Here is an 18811-nt window from a genome sequence, read left to right as displayed (position 1 = left end):
CAGACACCCAAGATCTTACTACAGATAACGCTTTGTAACTTGCTTTACCACTTAGCCATATATAATGAGCATTTCCCTAGCTCTTTAAATATTCTTCCCAATGCAATGGAATTCTACTGTACAGATGTAGAATAATTTTTTTCAGCTTTACTGAGGTATAATCGAGAAATAAAATTGCCATATTTTAAAAGTATAAAACATGATGATTTTACTATATGCATATATTGTGCAAAGATTCACACAATGGAAGTAACACATCTGTCACCTCCCATAGTTGCCTTTGTGTGTGTGTCTCAGAAGTAACATAATTTAAAAGATAATTTGTTATGGAGCACTGGGGTTGTTTCCAGTTGTTCACCATTATCCATCTGAGATGAGCCTATTGTCTCCATCTTTCTGCACATCTCTGATTATTTCCTTAGGATGAAGTCATAGAAGTAAAATTTCTGGCTCAAAGAATGTAAATATTTTAAGATCTTTGATACATTTTGCTAATCTCTTTCCAAGAAGTTTACCAATTTACACCCCTAATGGGAGCATATCACAGATCATAGCTAGCCATATACAGGATATTAATGTTTAAATTAAATGCTTCCAGAAGTAAAACTTACCTATAACCATTCTCTCTCTCAAAGAACAAGGGCTCTTTTTTTTTTATTTTTTTTTTTAAGATTTATTCATTTATCTGAGTGAGAGAGAGAGACAGACAGTGCAGGGTGGGGAGGGGCATAGGGAGAGGGAGAGAGAATCTTAAGCAGACTCCACGCTGAGCACAGAGCCCGACATGGGGCTCAGTCTCACAACCCTGAAATAACAACCTGAGCCAAAGCCAAGAGTCAGAAGCTTAACCACTGTGCCACCCAGGCGCCCCTAAAGGCTCTTTTAAAAAGTCTACAATAAACAAAACTAGTACCCAAATCTTGGTTTCTAAATATCATAGTCCCAAATCAGGGACCCGGAACCAGGGCTTCTTGAAGAAATGGCTGATTCCAGGAATCATGCAGGAACTAGATCAGCCTAGAACATCTTCTTGTGCCAGGAAGTAAGAAAATGCTAAAAAGTGATGGAGACATCAAAAGGACACAGGAACTAACTTGAAGGGACTCTTGCATTGGGACATTTTCAGCATGAAAGTGAGTAACAATGTAATATAACATTTTGAATTTGAAAAAGAATCCATAAGCCTACAATGAAACAATAAATGAATGAACAGGTGAATAAATAAGTGAAAAAAGGAAGGCTCTCATTTATGCTAGAACTTTTTCTGTCTACACAGTAACTGTCATAATAATACCTGATTCAAACAAGAATTGCCAACAGATGCTTAAAACATTGGGTAACTTTTGTTGAGAGAAGATATTTACATAGCCTCAGAGTATCTTCCAACAGCTTAATTATTAATTACAAAGGGAAAAAAGGTATTTTTACTGTAGAGAAATTGGGTGAACCCCTCTTAGTCAAGGGTTCAAAATTAGTATCACCAATAACGAGACATCGTAGTCTCCCATCAAAATATGCCAAGGACGTAAGACCGCTGAAGTATTCCTGCCAAAACTACATAACCTTAAACTAGGAAAGAGGAAGGGAAAATCAGATAAACCCAAAATGAGGGACATTCTACACAACTGTCCTGCACTCTTCAAAAATGTCAAAATTTAAAAGCCAAAGAAAAGCAGAGAAACTGCTCAATTAAGGCAGTTAATTAGATATGCCAATTAAGTGCAATATGTGATCCTGACTGGATCCTGGGTTGAAAGAAACTGCCATAAAAAGTCTTTACTGGGACAATCAACAAAATTTGAATACAGACAGAATAGGTAATATTATTGCACTAGTATTAAGTTTTCTGACAGTTGTATTACCGTTGCATTCTCGGGAGATGCTAAAGTGTTTAGGAAAAATGTACCCAGTCTCTGCAATTTATCTCATGGTTCAATAAAAATATGTATGAATACAGGGGTCAAGCATCTGACTCCTGGTCTCAGCTCAGGTCATGATCTCAGGGTCATGAGACTGTGTCCTGCAACAGGCTCTGTGCTCAGCAGGGAGTCTGCCTGACGATTCTCTCCCTCTGCCCTCCTCCCACTCTCTCTTTCTCTCTCTCTCAATCTTTCTCAAAATAAATCTTTAACCAAAAAATAGGTATGAATACATATAAATTAATATGTAAAGAGAAGCAAATGTTGAAAACTGTTAATAAGTGGTGATTCTAGGGGAATGCCAGAGTTCATGGTACTATTCCTATAGTTATTCCCTGGGCGTAAAAATTTTTTAAAAATTAAGTTTTAAAGAACTACATAGATTTTATTTATTTTTATTTATTTTTAAAGATTTTATTTATTTATTTGACAGAGAGAGACAGTGAGAGGGAACACAAGCCGGGGAGTGTGAGAGGGAGAAGCAGGCTTCCTGCCAAGCAGGGAGCCCGATGCAGGGCTCGAACCCAGGACCCTGGGATCATGACCTGAGCCGAAGGCAGACGCTTAACGGCTGAGCCACCCAGGCGCCCCCAAAGAACTACATAGATTGTAAGTCAATTCCATTTTTCTCTCTTTTCTTCCAAGTTAAAGAAGTAATAGGTACTCACTAAAGCAGAGAAAAGTAATACATACTCACTAAATTAGAGGTCTACGAAAAAAGTCAAAATAGAAGGACTTCCTCTAGCCTCCTACGTATGTGATGTTCAAGAGTTTGGTAACTATTTTCTCCACCTTTCACTAAGTTCATAAAACATAACCAGATATCATGGTCACTCTTAAAGATTATTAAACGTTCCACTGCTTCTTGGCAAAAATGGCCAAGTAACATAAAACTGAATCTACACGTTGGAAAACACTGCAGAGCTTATTACCTTCACCTTACTTCGACAACACCTAGCCGGCAAGCCAGTTGCCAATACCTGCCAACCCCTAGCCAGAATGTTTTACATCTCAGACTCATGCTGATTCAGTAAGTGTGGGGGTGTAGGCCCCAATGCTGGCACTGAGTCTGTTGTTCCTACTTACCGTGTATGAGGTATGTTCCTGCAGTTGACTGTAAATCGCCTCCATTTCTCAGTGATAACCCATTTAGGTTAAACACCTACGTAAGAGCAGGACTTGGTAGTTTCTAATATCCTGCTTTCACCCCTGTGCTTTCCTATGCCATTTTTCTAGCTTTCTCAAAGATAGTAAAAAAAAATAAAAAAATAAGTGGTATTATGTATGGGGAGGTGGGGGTGGAGTGAACAGGTTGCAATTACTGTTTTCCTGGCAAAATTTGTTCTATGACTCAAAAAGTCTTTTTCACATCTAACAATCATGTAAGAACAGGCTTGTTGAGCGGAGGCCGCATGACTTCATGCTTACAGACATTAGCATACTTAAATATTTTGAATATAAATTTGATGAAATTGGTTTATTTTTTATCTAACCTGGTCAACTACAGATTTCAGAGTTAAGAACTACAGAACAGGGAGTCTGATCTCCTGGATTTTACCTGCCCCTTTCTGAGGCACCTGAATACATTCTTCAAATCTCTAGTTCCCCATCTATAAAATGGCTACGATTAAGCTTGCCTGTAAAGGATGTAAGAGTCCGCTAGATAAAAGCAGCTAGGTTCTGTCCAGAGTAAGAAATGGTTTTACTCTGTGGCCACTATTTTCAAACGTGTTGATCAAGAACTAAGGAGAAAGGAAACTTTTTCTACAGAGCACTCTCCTGCTTTGTGTGCACCCTGGCGTTAAAAGCTATCGCTCCTTAATACTCTCCACAACCTACAGGTACCCCAAGGCAGAAAGGTCTTAGTCCTTCTCACCTGGCATCAACAACTGGAAACCCAGCTGGGGACCACACAGTCACACCGCACGGCTGGGGGAAAACGCCACAAAGTGCTGCCGTTCAGGTTTCCTTTTCTATCAATTGCTATGGTTCACTGACAGCAGTTAATGAAAAAAAAAAATGAAATCATTCAGGGGAGATTAAAAGATATTTATGGAAAAGTTCCCTTTAAAAAGACATTGGGGAAAAAACCACAATAATTAGCCAGAATAGGACATAAATAGAAATGACCGAAACGAGCTCCAGAGGGTAGCTGTTAAAAGCTATCCATGCCACTGAGCCCCTGCAGGTCAGCTCCACAATTAGCTTTCTCCGCCAGGTACCAAACTGAACGGGGGCACCAAGCTGGGTCATATTCCTAAGGAAGAGGAAGGGCCTAGGTAGGAGTTCTGCGCTCCCCCAGGACTAGCACAAGTCCCAGACTGGGGAAACCAAGACCCTTTTCTGATTTTACAAATAGGGCAGCCCTTTGTCTAGCACCTGGTAATTCTTTATTAAACAAAATCCATCACTTTTGGCCTCCAGTAAAGGTGAAATCCAAGAAACTAGTATTGTTTAGATTTCAGTAGAAAAATAATGCTTTTTATTTTTTTAAAGACAACTTCTGATGGCCACAAATTCATGAAACCCAAAATAGAAAGGGAATACAGATTTTCACACGTTGCTCTTTACTGACCCCTCTCGGCTGAGCTGGGGAAAAGCCAAGCCTGAAGACTGGGAAGGTCTGAAGCCTCACCTTCCCCTCAAGGAGAGCTCAGAGAACATTCGGTCTTTCATGCCATGGAAAGAAATCCTCTCGGTTCAGATGACCCCTAGGAGAACTCAGTCCTAAAGCACACGTGGCAGTGATTTCTATTTATGGGGCTCCCAGAATGGAAACTGGGAAACAGCCTCGCGGATCAGCCCCAAAGGCCTCGCCTGCTAGGTCCCTGACAGCCCGTGACCTCTGACTCGGTTGAAAAGCTTACATACGCGCAATCGCGACCATTTCTGACAGCAGAAAAGGACCTTACCTCTTTCTCTATTTTGAGCAGCTTCTTCACAGCCACCTCCTTGTCCTGGGATATCCATCTGGCTCGATATACACTCCCAAAACTTCCTCCGCCGCAGTTTTCAAAAAACTGCAAGTCATCAAATTTGATTTGCACAAAGGAGGTTCCGAGAGACGACATCTCATAATGACAAAGTATTAGACTCCCACAAAATCTGCAGAGAGAAAGCAAAAGAAAAGTTGCATTATAAACCTATTAGGACCAATCCTCTGTATCCCACTTTAGATAACAGGTAACAAGCGCTGCGAAACGTCCAGAAAGAACCGTGATGACTCAGGAGAAAGGAAAGCAAGGCTCGGCACAAACCAAAATGAAAACTCTTACCCTGGCAGCCCGTGTGCAAAAGTCAACGGCCACTTGTCCAGACTCTGAAACACAGCTGTCCACAGAGAAATGGCTCAGATTTCCCCCCTGACAAAAGCCGGCGCAGCACTTCCTGCACATCCCCAGGGGCTCTGCCGAAAGGCTACTGTGTCACCAGGTCTATCACAAAGCCCTGACCGGCGGGGCACGCTGCCGGCGGCAGGCTGGCAGAGCTCTCCGGGCATCCGCGGCACGCCGTCCCTCCGCGCGGCGCTCACTTCACGCGAAATACCCATCACCTACGCCACGGGGCATCCCGGCACCAGGACGGCCGAGATGCTGCGAACTGAGCCCACGCTCAGGGCTTCTGCTCCGAAAGCTACCGCTCCGCTTAGGGAGGACAGAAAAGCTGGCCCAGGGTTTTCCACAAGGGGCTCCCTAGACTGGATGCTGTAGCAAAACTTAATTAAAGAGGAGAAAATTTGCCCTTGATTACAATATATTAAGTCATACAAAATACTCTGCCAAGAATGTTTTAAAAAAAATATTTTGTTTGTCTCCAGAGGAACGGATTACCCCTCCCAGAGATTATTACGGTGATATTTTCTGCAGTCTAAGGAGTTTTACTATTACCCGGGTAAGTGGTCATTCTTCACAGCCCATGCCAAACCACAGATTAGCAGGAAACACAAAACAAAAACATACAAACAAGAAAACAATGGACTAAAATTTTGAACCTGCATAAAAAAGCAGGTGGATAACAGAAGTCTGTACACATGTTCTTGCCAAACTGTAAACCAGAATCCCACAATGAGGGCGCAAAAAGACAAATCCCTGTGCATGCAAAACAACTGGCCTGGGGTCCTCCCAAGGGTCAATGTCAAGAAAAGGCAGGAAAACTTCACAAGGAGACATAAATAAATACGATGACTAAATGCAATCACTGACCACTGACTGGATACTGGCATCGAAAAACAGAATCTATAGAAAGTATTATTGGGATTTTAGGAAAATTTGAATACTAACTACATATTAGGTACTATTATTTTACCCACGGACAATAACAGTATTCTGATTTGGTAGGAGGATGTCCTTGTTCTTGAGAGATCTACGGGGAGACATATTTAAGCATTATACCTACAACTTAATTTAAAATGGTTCAACCCCCCCCAACCTCCAAAAACAGTGCACGGATATAGAGAGAGAGGAAGCAAATGGGGCAAAATGTTAAGAACTGGTGAATCTAGGCAAAAGTTATACGAGTACTTCACTACTCTTTCCATTTCTCTGTGGGGTTTGATTATTTTCAAAATAAAAAGGTGGAGGGGGCGATGTGGACAAAGTTTCTTCATAAACAACTTGAAGCTCTGCTGAGTGATGTACACAGTCGGCTCAGAGATCTTCACGTGCAGCTGGCCACCAGTCCCATTTTAGGAACGTCATGTCACTGAAGAATGCTGCTTTCTTTTTTTTTTTTTTTTAAGTAAGCCCTATGCCTAATGTGGGGCTTGAACTCACGACCCTGAGATCAGGAGTCACCTGCTCCACCTACTGAGCCGGCCAGGTGCCCCAAGAATGCTGATTCCTTACACAAAGTCAAACTCTGCTCTACTTTGGGGAGAAGGCAAGAGAGGATTATTTATTTATCATCTAAAGTTTAAAAGCTAGCTTACAGTCGACACAAAAATACAGGGGGGAAAACCCACTGTACCCAACTTTAGTCTATCACACATGTGAGTCGACAATTTACCTTACTAACTTTTGCTTCAATTCATATTCAGTTATAGAAAAGAAGAGAGGTTGGATAAAATTTAGGAATGTGCCAACGGTAGTCACAAAGAATATGCAAGCTAAAAAGTCGGTCCAACAAAATGCAAAGCACCACTTGCAAGATCCCCTCAGTGTTACCGATGCTAGGTCTATATTGTTATCATTTTTGTTTTATTAAAGTATAAAAATAAAATAGGACCACAAAGCTTATAATAAAAAATAGAACTCTCCTACTCCACCCTTCCCCGTACCCGATTCTCTCTACAGAGGGACTAATTTCAACTCCTTTACCGTTTTCTTCTGCTATTTACCTCCATATTTCTAAAAAATGTGTTCATATTGCTATTTCTTGATTGCTCCATTTCAGATATTACCTATTAACTTCTCTCTGTGGAAGAAAAGGATTTAGTTTTCATATACCCCCTTTACTCCTTGCATGGAAATATGTCACACTTGCCCAATCCTCCCAGCTTACAAATATATGGTAATATTTAGTTGAGTTAATAGTCAGTAGTCTGACTATTGTAGACAAAGTAAATATTCCCAGGACTGCTATGTTGGATTCAATGATTTTTCCTTTCTTGGATAACTTTTTGTTTCTCCTAGAGTTATTAGTTGCTCCATTTTTGTTGTTTGCTTACATTTTTATATTCTTGCCACTTATGCACCTCATCAAACTCTCCCAAGAACTACAAAACTCCTTTAATAAAATGAAAACATCAGGTAATTTGGGGGACAGTGTTCTATTTTTTCTTACAGACATTCCTCCTGTACTCTTCATATTGATTCAGTCTGGCTGGATGGTTGCTACCTAGGCCTGACTTGGACTGGGACTTTCCTTCACCATCATCCTAAAATTTCCTTCACCTTCTCTGTGAGAACCCCCGTCCTTGAATCCCCTGGCTTCTCTTTCTTGGTTTATTTCCTTGTTTTGACAGTGAACATCTCCCATTAGCAACCTAACAGAGTACCCGGAATGTAATTTTTTTGAGAATCTGTGTGTCTTTAAATGTCTTCATTGGTAGCTTGCCTGGGTTTGCGATTCTAGGTAGGAAATAATTTTCCTTAGAAGTTCAAGTGTTACTTCATAGTGTTCTAGTTTCTAATGTGGCTGTAAAGCAGCCTCATACTGCTCTGCTGATACTAATGCTTTTTACACTATTACTTCTTCTCTGAAAGCTTTTAGGACCCTGTATTCATTTCTAGAAGTCTGAAATTAATAGGACATGTTTAGGAGTGAGTCTTTTTCGTTCACGGGTAGGACATTCAGTGAACTCTCTCAGCCTATACTCTCATCGAACTCATGTCTTTTAATTCTGGGAAATTTTCTTGTGTTATTCCTTTACCACTTACAGCTTTTACTTCTTGTTTTCTCATACACACATGAGGAACTACATGGAGTTCCCAGTACTTGCTAACCTCTCTCACATCTCCCTACCTTTGCATAACCTAGTTCTACTTTGAACGTCTTTCTCTGACCAGGAAACTCCCGTCCCCGACTATCTGCTTCAAGTCTCATAAGCAGAATTAAATTATCCTTTTGTGCCTTAGCACCTTTCTTTACCCAATCAGCTTTCCCACTTACTTCCCACCAGACTATAAATCCCTTAAAGGTAAAGCTCATTTCTATTTACATCTAGAGTTCAGCACCTAGTACACAGACAGGCATGTCGCACGTTTTCCATTCAAAAACTGCTGAATGAATGCGCAAATGAATGAACAGTTTCTGGCTATTCTTCCCTTACACTTTTTGTAGCTAGAAAGATTCCAATCAGGCTAAGTAAAATCTGACATCTGTAGTGTTTACAAGTTCCCCCAGAGGACTGTGAAGCAAATCCTGATTTGGAAACTGCTGCCTAGGCTTCTTGGGAAACTGAGGAGAGTATATTTGGGACTCCAGAATTGGGTGTCTATGAGTCCAAAGGAGAAGGAAGAGAAGAGGGAAGAGCAGGAGGAGGAGAAAGAGGAAGGAAATTCTTTTCAAAACAAACCTAGAGATCTAACCCAGGATGAGATCAACATGCATAAATCTAAACCTTCTGTACAGAACGGGTCCAGGGAATCTGGATGAACTGAGGTGGGATCGGTTACATTCGAAACTGACCTAAGGATACCAGAGGAAGGCTGATCTCTGAGAAGTATTGTTCTCCAGGACCTTCATTCCTTGAGATGAGGCAATTAAATCGTGTTCTTCCCAGAATCACTGTTACTCACGTTGTGATACATCTTGCCATTTGGAAAATGGCTACGTATGAATGGAACTATGTAATTACTTGAATGTTTTATTGAGACCATAAAAAATTAAGTCCCATCTTATTACTGAAGAGACCAACAACTCTGGGGAGTATGAGTACAGGTTTTAATTCCAGTGAGCTTGGCAAAGCATCACGGACTTAGCTAAAAAACCGGACTGAGATTCCCACTGCCTTCTATGTGCGTGTCAGACCACGTACAGGTTTCCCCCCGCTATCCCAAAGTAGAACCTTCCTATGAAACCTTTCATTAGCCAGAATGGCATAAAGCAAAAAAGCAACTGCCATTAATTTACATGGAGAAAATTCTGAGTATTTCCAGACTCCAAAACTAACCCCTCTTAGGCTTTTCTGATAGCTTAGGACACATCTTGCTAACGGATGCACAAAATAAATCAAGACAAATAAAGGACAGCTGCTCTCAGACACAGTTCAAAGCTACGGCGGCTTGATGCTGAGAGGCTAAGGGTGGTGGGGGAGGAGGAGCTTGGGGTGCATGCCGCCTCGAGTAACAGCGCACTGCAAAACAAACGCTGAATGCGATTTTCCCCTTTGCCGTTTTTTTTCCTAAAAGTGAAAAATCCTCTTCAGAGTTCTTTCAGTTAGCAAAACCAGGTACGAATGCAGGTCTTTCGTAAAAGCAAAGTGGTGTCGTGCAAATTTTCAAAAAGCAGAAGATACCTGTATATTTATTTTTCCCCTTGAGCTAACCCCCTTTAATTTAAAATCATTATTCTAAGAGGATCAACTTATGATGAGAAGAATGGAAAATATGAGTTGCTGATTAATCATACGTAGAGCATCTTGGGGAAGACTACCACCTGATCAAATTATGTTCTAATTTTTCAGAGGTGTTCTCCAGTGAATACAGCGGAATTTAATGAGTCATGTATATAAATGTTATTTACCTAGCATACCCAATCAAATGATGTTGATATCCCACCATGTTAAAATAATTGCTTTTACACAAGAAAGGCAATTTTTCTCCAGGCCACAATTCCCAGCCCTAATTTTGTAGCATTTTGACTTTTGTTTCATGAACTCTCACGGCTGTTTTAGATATTAATAAGTATCTGCCACACAGCGCTGAAGGGTAAACTAGAGCGGAGATATCACCAAAATCAAAGCATAACAGCAGGAAAATGCTGAAAATCACTCAAGTGCTGGGGCAGTCCAATCATCTGAGTACCTGAATGGTAAGACAAACTTTTGCAATTTTTAAAAATGTGAAAACCGAAATTTAAAGAAGATTTTTAACTATTAACTAAATTGCTGAAAGCATATATAGATCATCAGAAGTGAAACCATGTGGAGGCAGAAAACCTTAAATGGAGTATTATTTGACTTCAAAGTTTCCAGCTTTCTAGTGCAAAAAAATGGACTTCTGTCCCGAATTAAAAACCACAAAATAAAACAAAAAAAGACCCTGCTAACATCCTAACATAAAAAAACAAGATTTAGATATAATGAGTTTGAACTCTGCCTCTAGCTCTTGGTAACCCTTGAACCAATCACATTTTCTGACCATGACATTCCTAGATCCAGTAAGTAAAAAATCTGAAATCTCTTCCATTCTGTTACCAAATGACTCAAAGTGGCTAGATCAAAAGTTACCAAATTTACAGAATATTATTTGACTTCTTTAATGAGTCTTCTTGCCAAATAACAGCTATTTTCAACACAAAAGCGGCATGGTCCAGGGGAAAGGCCCCAGGTAGATCCGGCAGCGAACGTGAATTTACCAGCTGCGAGACCTTGGCCCAGGTACTGTGCCTCTGGGACCTCAGTCTTCTCACTGGCAAGGACACCCACGCTGCTTGGCTGGGAAGGGGGAGATGCTCTGAAAGCGCCTTGCGCAGGGCCCAGTGCCTAGTATACGATACGCAGCAAACGGAAATGATGGCTGTCAAGTTCTCTTAATAAGTCTTGTCATCATATTTAGCCATTGACTTCTTTGGCTTTCTTCGTCCAGTATGCTCTCCTCCATTGTTTTTTCCCTGTTTTCAGAATCATTTTACATCTCCATTAGTTTGGCAGAACAATGATTAATAGATAAATGTACTATTGGTCCCTAAATCCTTCTTATCTGTGTATGGTTTAATGTTTTTTCTCACTCCTCTGTTTGCTTCTTCCGGTTTTGGCCATGTTTGCAAGATCTTATTAGTGTATCATTATAATTTTCTTTTAAACTTTTTCATAAGGATAATAAGTTATTAAAAGACGATTTTTTTTTTGCGCTTTTTAGATAACAGAGTTTCTAAGACCTATTTATTTCAATGATAGCATCCACTTTGGTAGGTTCCTAGAGTATACCTACTTTCCATGGTGGCCACTATCTGCCTTTAGATCTTATCTACGGCCTATCAAAAGGATTCAAGAAACTGCATCCACCTTCATTAAATACCTGCAAATCATAACTTTTTTGTAAAATTAAGTCCACCTTATAAAAAAACTAACTTTACTAGAAAATAGGTCTTTGGACTTTTTCTGGATTTTTCTTTTAGATTTATATGGGCCTATAATTTCTGAATGCAGATTCTTCCTCTTTTTCCATCCCTCGTTGACATTTTCCTTTTTCCCTTCTTCACAAAAGTTACAAGGTTATTTTTGATGCAATATAGGAAAAAAATGAATTTATTTTAGAATGACCTGAATAGGACCAGAAAAACCTTCAAGAAAACACACCTCAACAAATTCTTCTGCCAACCTTGCTGCTCTAATATTTACTTACGCTAGTATTGTTTCAGCTTCCTTAACATAGATCAGCGAATAAAACAAATTGTGCTTTATGATCATGTGTATTAAAACGATACCACTTGGATTATGGTTCTACAATGATTTTTTTCCCCTACAAGTCTAACCTTCAAAACATGGGGAGAGCTTGAGTTTGCTGTATTTGTTCGTAACAGCAAGGGCAAAGATTCTAAGATTCTGTTCTTGAACAGGACTACTCTTCTACTGCTTTTGCTTTTAAACCACTCAAAAAAGATCTATAAGACTAGCTAGAAGAGACTAGGTATGCAAAAAGAACGAACCAATACTCTGTCTACCACAGACATTCCTTCCTTCCTCCAAGGCTGCCACTAGAAAGCAGCAGATTTTGTGCAGAACAGGTTGGGCTCGGTGAATAGGATCTTTAGTCATGAATATCAGAGAGAAGCCGACTTTGAGACTCTAAAAAATGGAACAGCTACTGTTTCTTTTTGTGTGTGTGTCTATGCTTCACCATACAAGTAACAAACACATCCCTCTAATTAGAGCAAAGGTTAAAATAAAAATGAGCCAGTTAAATGAAACATTCTTATTTGTGCTTTAATATTTCAATTAATGAAGACAGACTTCCACTGCCAGAAATGTTACTGGAGGCAAAACACTGGCGGAAGAGGAATGCAGGAGGCAAGGGCACTTCTGGCACAGAAGTACTGTGTGGAAATGTGTCTGTGCTCGAACAGAAGCCCAACCAGGCAACGTGATGCAGGTACTTCTGGGGACACGGGGTCCCTACAGGGGCACTGTGTCCAAGGACTGGAGGCCTGGGAAGAGAGCTGGCCAGAGTCTGCGAGTAGAGTAGAGGCGCATTGAGAGGGCCCATTTCCATGGGTTGGCTGGAAGAGGAATTCACAGATGTGTGGGGGTGGGAGGGGGGTGCGGGAGAAAACACGAGTAAACAAGGCTTACTGCAGTCAGCAGGCCTACCCATCCCTCACGCTGCTGCTACTTGGCTTTTGTCTCTACCCTTGAACCATTTTCTGTCAGACAGAAAGCATCTGACCTGTCCTGGCTGCTAACAAACAGGTTCAATCTTGGATGAATTACCGAGAACGAATGTTCCCTGAGAAGGGTAAATAGGGCAGTTAAAACCCGGTAACCGTGACGTCAGATGAAAGCCAGTGGGGACTGTTAAAACCACAGAAGGCCATGGAAGACCCCATATTATGCATCGCCAACCTAAAAGGTACAGAGAGAATTCCTGGTTATTAGAGTTGCCTAAGAAGAAAATAAGCCACTCTGAGAGTGAGCTGCCTATTGCGGACAGTGTTCCACAGAAGGGGGGCACAAGGAATAGGAGATTCTTGCAACAGCCACATAGTGACCTTATGAGTATTCTAGGACTAATCAACCTACTGTAAAGGATGGATGCCCCCCCCGCCCCGGAATACAGTCATGAACCTGACCTAAGAGTCCCTGGCAAGGCGGAGGAGCAGTGATTGCCGTCAGCCATGGAGATGATGGAGATGACTGGGCCATACTCCTCAATTTCTCCTCCCAAACTGGCTGGGAAGGTAAGAGTCATGTTCCAGATTTCTATCCTATGACTATTCTTTCCCCTCCCTCCTCCCTCTCCGTTCCCAAAGAACTTTGTTCACGCTGAAAGCCACAGGATAACCACCGAAAATAAGAAATCTCTGCCATTCTTCCCTCCGCAAAATGGAACTGCATCACCCCGTGCGGGGGGCCGGGCTGCAAAGCCTAACGGTGCAGGTGCATTTATCCGAACCGGGCTCCTCCTCCCACCGGCGTAGGCGGCACTGGGCAGACGGCCTGTGAACAAACCCGCGTCCCAGGAGTCGATTTTACCTTAACGTCTGGGGGAATAAACACGCCACGTGTCTGTCCACTGGTTTGTTCAATAAAGTCAAACAGGACAGAAGAGAATGCAACATTCACATGAAATACAAGATTTTAAAGAAAGTGCTTGTTTACATGGGGGGGGGGTGTATCTGTGGCTATATTTACAGATCCCTGAAGAAATACACTCTTCTCACCATAGGATACTTTGGTAGAGAAGTTTCGGAAGCGAAGATTCACTTCGTGACCTTTAGACAGCGATTCTTGCCTTCTCTTTTTGGTTTTCCTACACAGAGTCCAGAAAGAAGGAGTTTAGCTCCTGAAGATAAGCTGTGCTCAAAGCCAGCTGTAAGAACGGTTCCAAGTAACTTTGGTTTTGGTCTTCTAGGTCATAACCTTCCCCTATTCATATAACTCCCAAGTTCTTCAAATTCCCCATGTAGATATTCAAATGCAATAATCTTCAGATTCTTTCCCCCAAATATCCTAAAGCTGTACCTAAACACAGACGTACACAAAGCTGCTTTACGAAGCCTTGTACTTAAAGCAGGAGAGTAGCCAGGAAAGCCCCCCAGCCCGTTTACTCGCATGAAGTGTGCTCTGGGAACCGGGCCAGCCACGGAGGGCAAGCCTTACCTGGGTAGAGGTGAAACGAGCAGCTTTGCTCTGTGTCTCACTTGGGACTGTGGGGAACACTCTTCTCTACCACTCGGGTATGGTGGCTGAAGTTTCGGGTGCTGGTTCAAGCATTTCCACGTGCTGTCTCATACGCTTACGCAGCAAGCAGGTATCACTGTCCCCCATTTACACATGAGAAAATGCACGAAGAAGGGAATGAAAGTTCCCCAAGCTAACCACCTAACCTACAAGTGACATGACAGGATTCGAACTCAGCTCTGACTTCAAAGTCGTACCATTTTTTTTTTCACCATGTCTTTTTTCCACTGTATCATTCTGTCCCCTCCTTCAAATTTGCTATTTTTTTTAAACAAACCCTTTCCTTAGGACAGTAATCACTAGATTGCTTATTATCCACCTAAAGTTCAATTTGAGGCTTTAATTTCCTATTAACAATTGTGATGCAGGGTTAGGGTGTCAATGCGCAGCTGCTTTGTTCCTCACAGAATCTTCTCCTGTGTTGGGATTATTGAACTGCTATTAGGGCATAATCGATGCTTCAGCTGTCCGTAGGAGGGTCTGACACAAAAGCACCCACGTATCAGGCAAACCAATCTAAGCTCCAGCATTTATAGTTCTCTTTCCTTAACAGGTACCGTTTTCTGGTCACAGCTGGAACTCGGGCTTATTTGTGTGTAGTGGGGCAACGTTAACAGCCACAACACAAGTAGCCTAAATCTTCCCTGCAGTAAGACCAAAAGGTGCCTTACCTATTCCTATTACATTTTGATAAGACACCCTCCCTGTCAATCTGTCCTGGGTAGAATAAAATGGAAAACAAATGATCCAAATTGATTTTTATTTTCAATATCTCTGGATACAGATACAAGGCTATCTTATTCCAAGAAGTACTATATCACCACGAACACCTTTTTCTGGTTTTAAAAAGAAAAAAAATCATTGATTCTCTCCTCTTTTCTCTGAATCTAACAATTTCTAAAGACTGTCCATTTTTCTTACTCCACACTAATAGCTTCACTGTATGCCTGACCTCTTTTCATGAAACATCATTGTAATTTCCCCAGTGTCTTCTCTGACTAGATTATTCCCTCCACACCCCTCATAACTCCTGTTTATAGTTTTGTAGCCCTGTCAAAGTCAGTTTCACTGCTCATTCCAGATAGGCACTCAGCCAATATATTGCCAATAACACTCACTCTTGTGCTAACTTAAAATACACAGTGCAGCTTGCCAAGTTTCCTTATTTGGCAAGAAGGTCCCTTAGTTCCCAAGATCTTTGACCATCCATTTTTAGATCCAAATCCTCCTGCTTAATATTTGGATATTTCTCTTTTTAATGTGTCTTATGTGTTCCCTAAAAGAGTAAGAAGAGATCAGTCATCTATTTGCTTTCCTAGACAAGAAAAGGGTCCTTGCCATTGCACTGTGGTCATTTACTCTGGAATTATTACCACTATAATGTCTGAATCAAACAGCATTTTCCAGGTTAAAAAAAAAAAACCTCCCAGAAAAGTTATAATAGGAATTATGTTGTGAAAGACTAAAATAAACAGTACACATTGCTTTATGGGACCATTTTCCTTTATCTTAATTCACTCTTTCCAAACAAACCAAATTCATGTTCATTTGCAATCTCCCTAATCTCTCACTATTGTAGCAGGAACTTTAAACAAAGGCTCTACAAATGACCAAAACCATAATTAAAATGCATCCGTCTTGTATTTTTTTGAAAATCAAAAACAAAAAAACAAAACACCGACGTGGAATTTCACTGTGGAGATAGGCCTACTACAAAGAAGTCATTAACGGTCTTGAAGCATTTGTTTATTTTTGTCTTTCAGTGTGTTTGAGGGTTCGGATCCACTGAATCCCGACCGTTCACTTCAACTGAGGTCAGGAAAGCAAGGAGGCTCTCCTAAACCAGCTTCAGGGATAAAACAGGAACATACCTTAGCAACCATCTTAACTCAGATAGCCTCGCGTTAATTCTGTAAGTGGATTCGAATACAGCATTATTAATAGAGAGCTGCTTACTGCAGTATCATCGGATCGGGCCACTAAACGATGTTGCTTTCGTTATTAAAGAAACTAACAAAAATACTAATTAACTCCTCCATCAACAGTGCTTATGCAAACATCTCGAAGCTCATCAGAAACACACATTTTCAGCAATCTAACAATGACCTGCCCCGTTTTTAGGCAATTCGCAGCCATCTCGCCAGGTCCGTAGTAAAGTTGGTCTGCAAGCTGTCAGGAGCAAGCAAAGCGTGGCGGCGGCCTCAGCTTGCCTCTCCCGGCCTGGAGCAAGTCTCGGAGCCCGGGGACCGAGGGGAGCAGCACCCTCGCCCCCCGCGGGAAGTAGAGGGGGCCGCTGGAGGGTGCGGGCGGCGCGAGCTGCACGCTGCCCCGGGGAGGGCCGGGGAGGGCCGGGGAGGACGGCTCGCGGTGGGAGAAGCCGCCCGGGCCGGTGGAAAGCAGAAGTTAGTGGTCTCTCTTGGCACGCACAGCCCTCTGCTGGGAAGTGGCCCGCGCCCTGCCCTGATTTGGAAGACTCGCGTTTCGCCTCCCCGAGGGGCCGGCTCGCCCGCGGCAAGGCCCGCGCTCCGGGGCGCGGGGCCCGGGGTGGCAGGCGCGGCCGGCGGGGTCCCGGCGTTCGGCGAGGGGAAGCGGCGGCCCCCGCGCCCGCGCCGCGCGCAGGGCCGGGAAAGCCCGACAGGCAGCGCCCGCCCTTCCGGACGCCAACTTCTACGTGGGACCGGCCCGAACTTCGCCGGGCCCTCTGGGCCGCCGCGCGCACCTCCGCGGGCGCCGGGCACGCTCGCTCCGGCCGCAGCCGCCTGCGCGGGCCCCGGGCCGGGAGAGTTCCCAGCAGAGCCCCGCAGGCCGGCAGGGCCTCGGCCCCGAGCCTAGCGAGCGCGGCGGGCCTCCGACCCACCCTCGCCCTCCGCGGCCTCCGGCCGGCCCCTTACCTGGCTCCCGGGCCGGGCGCGAGCAGCAGCCGGGGGCACCGAGGCCCCGCGCGCGGCGAGGGCAGGGGCGGCGACCCGGGGGTCGAGAGGACGGCGTCCCGCGCGGCTCCCACGCTTCCGCCCGAGTCAGGAGTTGAACATTCCGCCTCTCCGCCCCGCGCCAATGAGGAAGACAGTCACGGCAACAGCACCACCTACCTCCGAGCGCGGAACGGCCGGGCCTCTGTGCCCGCGCCGCGGCTCAGACGCGCCGGCCGGCGGGGCGTGGGGAAGCTGGCCGGCCTCCCGGGCCTGCGCCCCCGAGGGCTCCGGCAGCCCCCCGGGGGGAGGGATGGAGGGACTCGGTGGGAAGAGCACCTGCCCTGCAGTGCGGGGCGCCGGGAGAGGGAGGCGGGCCTCTGGGCCTCTCGGTAGCTTCACCTCATTTTAACAACTTCCCATCACCTGTGGGGTCAACTCAGCCTAATCAAGCAACATTTACCTGGTCAGAGGCGCTGGGAATACTAGGAGATGGAAGGCTGCTTCGTGCCCTGCAGGAGTCAATTATCTGGTTGGGAAGGGCACACACCTGAAAGATTTTTCTAGGAGATAGGGCTGAAGGCTGCCTGGGTGGGACCATCCGTAAATACCCATGGAATGTTGAGGAGGGGTCATGGTCTGCTGCCCTGCTTGGTGACTTTAACAAAACGGAGTTCAGATGAGGACGCTAGAATTCATTTCAGGTGTGAGCAAGAGGGGGCCATAAGTACTGGGAAGGCAAGTGATTGTTAATTGGGAAGGATGGTTCCGCGGAGGAAAGGTGAGAGGAGGTCTCAAAGGTACCGGCAGCATTATCCAGGGGGTTGAGTTCTGATTTTATCATCTATGGGCGTTGGGGAACTGGGGGAAGTTAGAATCAAAGGGTTAGGGGCGCCTGGGTAGCGCAGTCGTTAAGAGTCTGCCTTCGGCTCAGGCTGTGAGCCTGGCGTTCTGGGATCGAGCCCCACATCGGGCTCCTGGACTGGGAGCCTGCTTCTTCCTCTCCCTCTCCCCTGCTGTGTTCCCTCTCTCACTGGCTGTCTCTCTGTCACATAAATAAATAAAATCTTAAAAAAAAAAAAAGAATCAAAGGGTTAAAATAGGTCTTTGTGTTTGAAGGGTGATTGAGAGAGAGAGCAGTCCACGTGGTTGTGGGATGGGTTGCTAGGGCAAGACTGGGAAGCAGCAAGAGAGGTAAATACTGTCACCACCCGGTAATGGGATTGTGAGGACCTGAGCAGGAGAGTAGGAGATGAACTTGGAAAAGGAGGAATGGAATTGAGAAACATGTTTCAGGAAGAGGCCACAGAAGTTGGGGGTGTGGAAGAGAAGAAGGAAAGAGTTTCAGACCCGGGTGACTGCAAGAACGGTGGTGCCGTTGACAGAAATAGGGATCTGTGGGGGGGGAGGCTGGCTTCCTG

The 18811-nt window shown here is 43.9% G+C and overlaps 1 protein-coding gene across 4 annotated transcripts in view; it reads right to left on the bottom strand.

Annotated features, from left to right (window-relative positions):
* The window catches only part of MAP3K20 (mitogen-activated protein kinase kinase kinase 20), a 169089-nt gene extending 151544 nt beyond the window's left edge, over positions 1–17545 (bottom strand). The window contains exons 1-2 of one of the 4 annotated variants that reach the window (XM_026492542.4): positions 17373–17545; positions 4832–5024 (exon numbers count right to left, since the gene is read on the bottom strand). In XM_026492542.4, coding sequence (XP_026348327.2) covers positions 4832–4990 — 159 coding nt within the window. In that variant the 5' untranslated portion in view covers positions 4991–5024; positions 17373–17545. Of the gene's footprint in view, positions 1–4831; positions 5025–5194; positions 5610–17372 lie in introns of those variants that run through there. The other 3 variants (XM_048214164.2, XM_026492541.4, XM_044381475.3) reach the window with 3 other exon arrangements.
* Positions 17546–18811: the final 1266 nt, after the last annotated feature.

Source organism: Ursus arctos, unplaced genomic scaffold (genome assembly GCF_023065955.2).
Source record: "Ursus arctos isolate Adak ecotype North America unplaced genomic scaffold, UrsArc2.0 scaffold_1, whole genome shotgun sequence".
Taxonomy (NCBI): domain Eukaryota; kingdom Metazoa; phylum Chordata; class Mammalia; order Carnivora; family Ursidae; genus Ursus; species Ursus arctos.
Note: the sequence above shows the minus strand (reverse complement) of the source record. Positions and strands in the feature narration are given on the sequence as shown.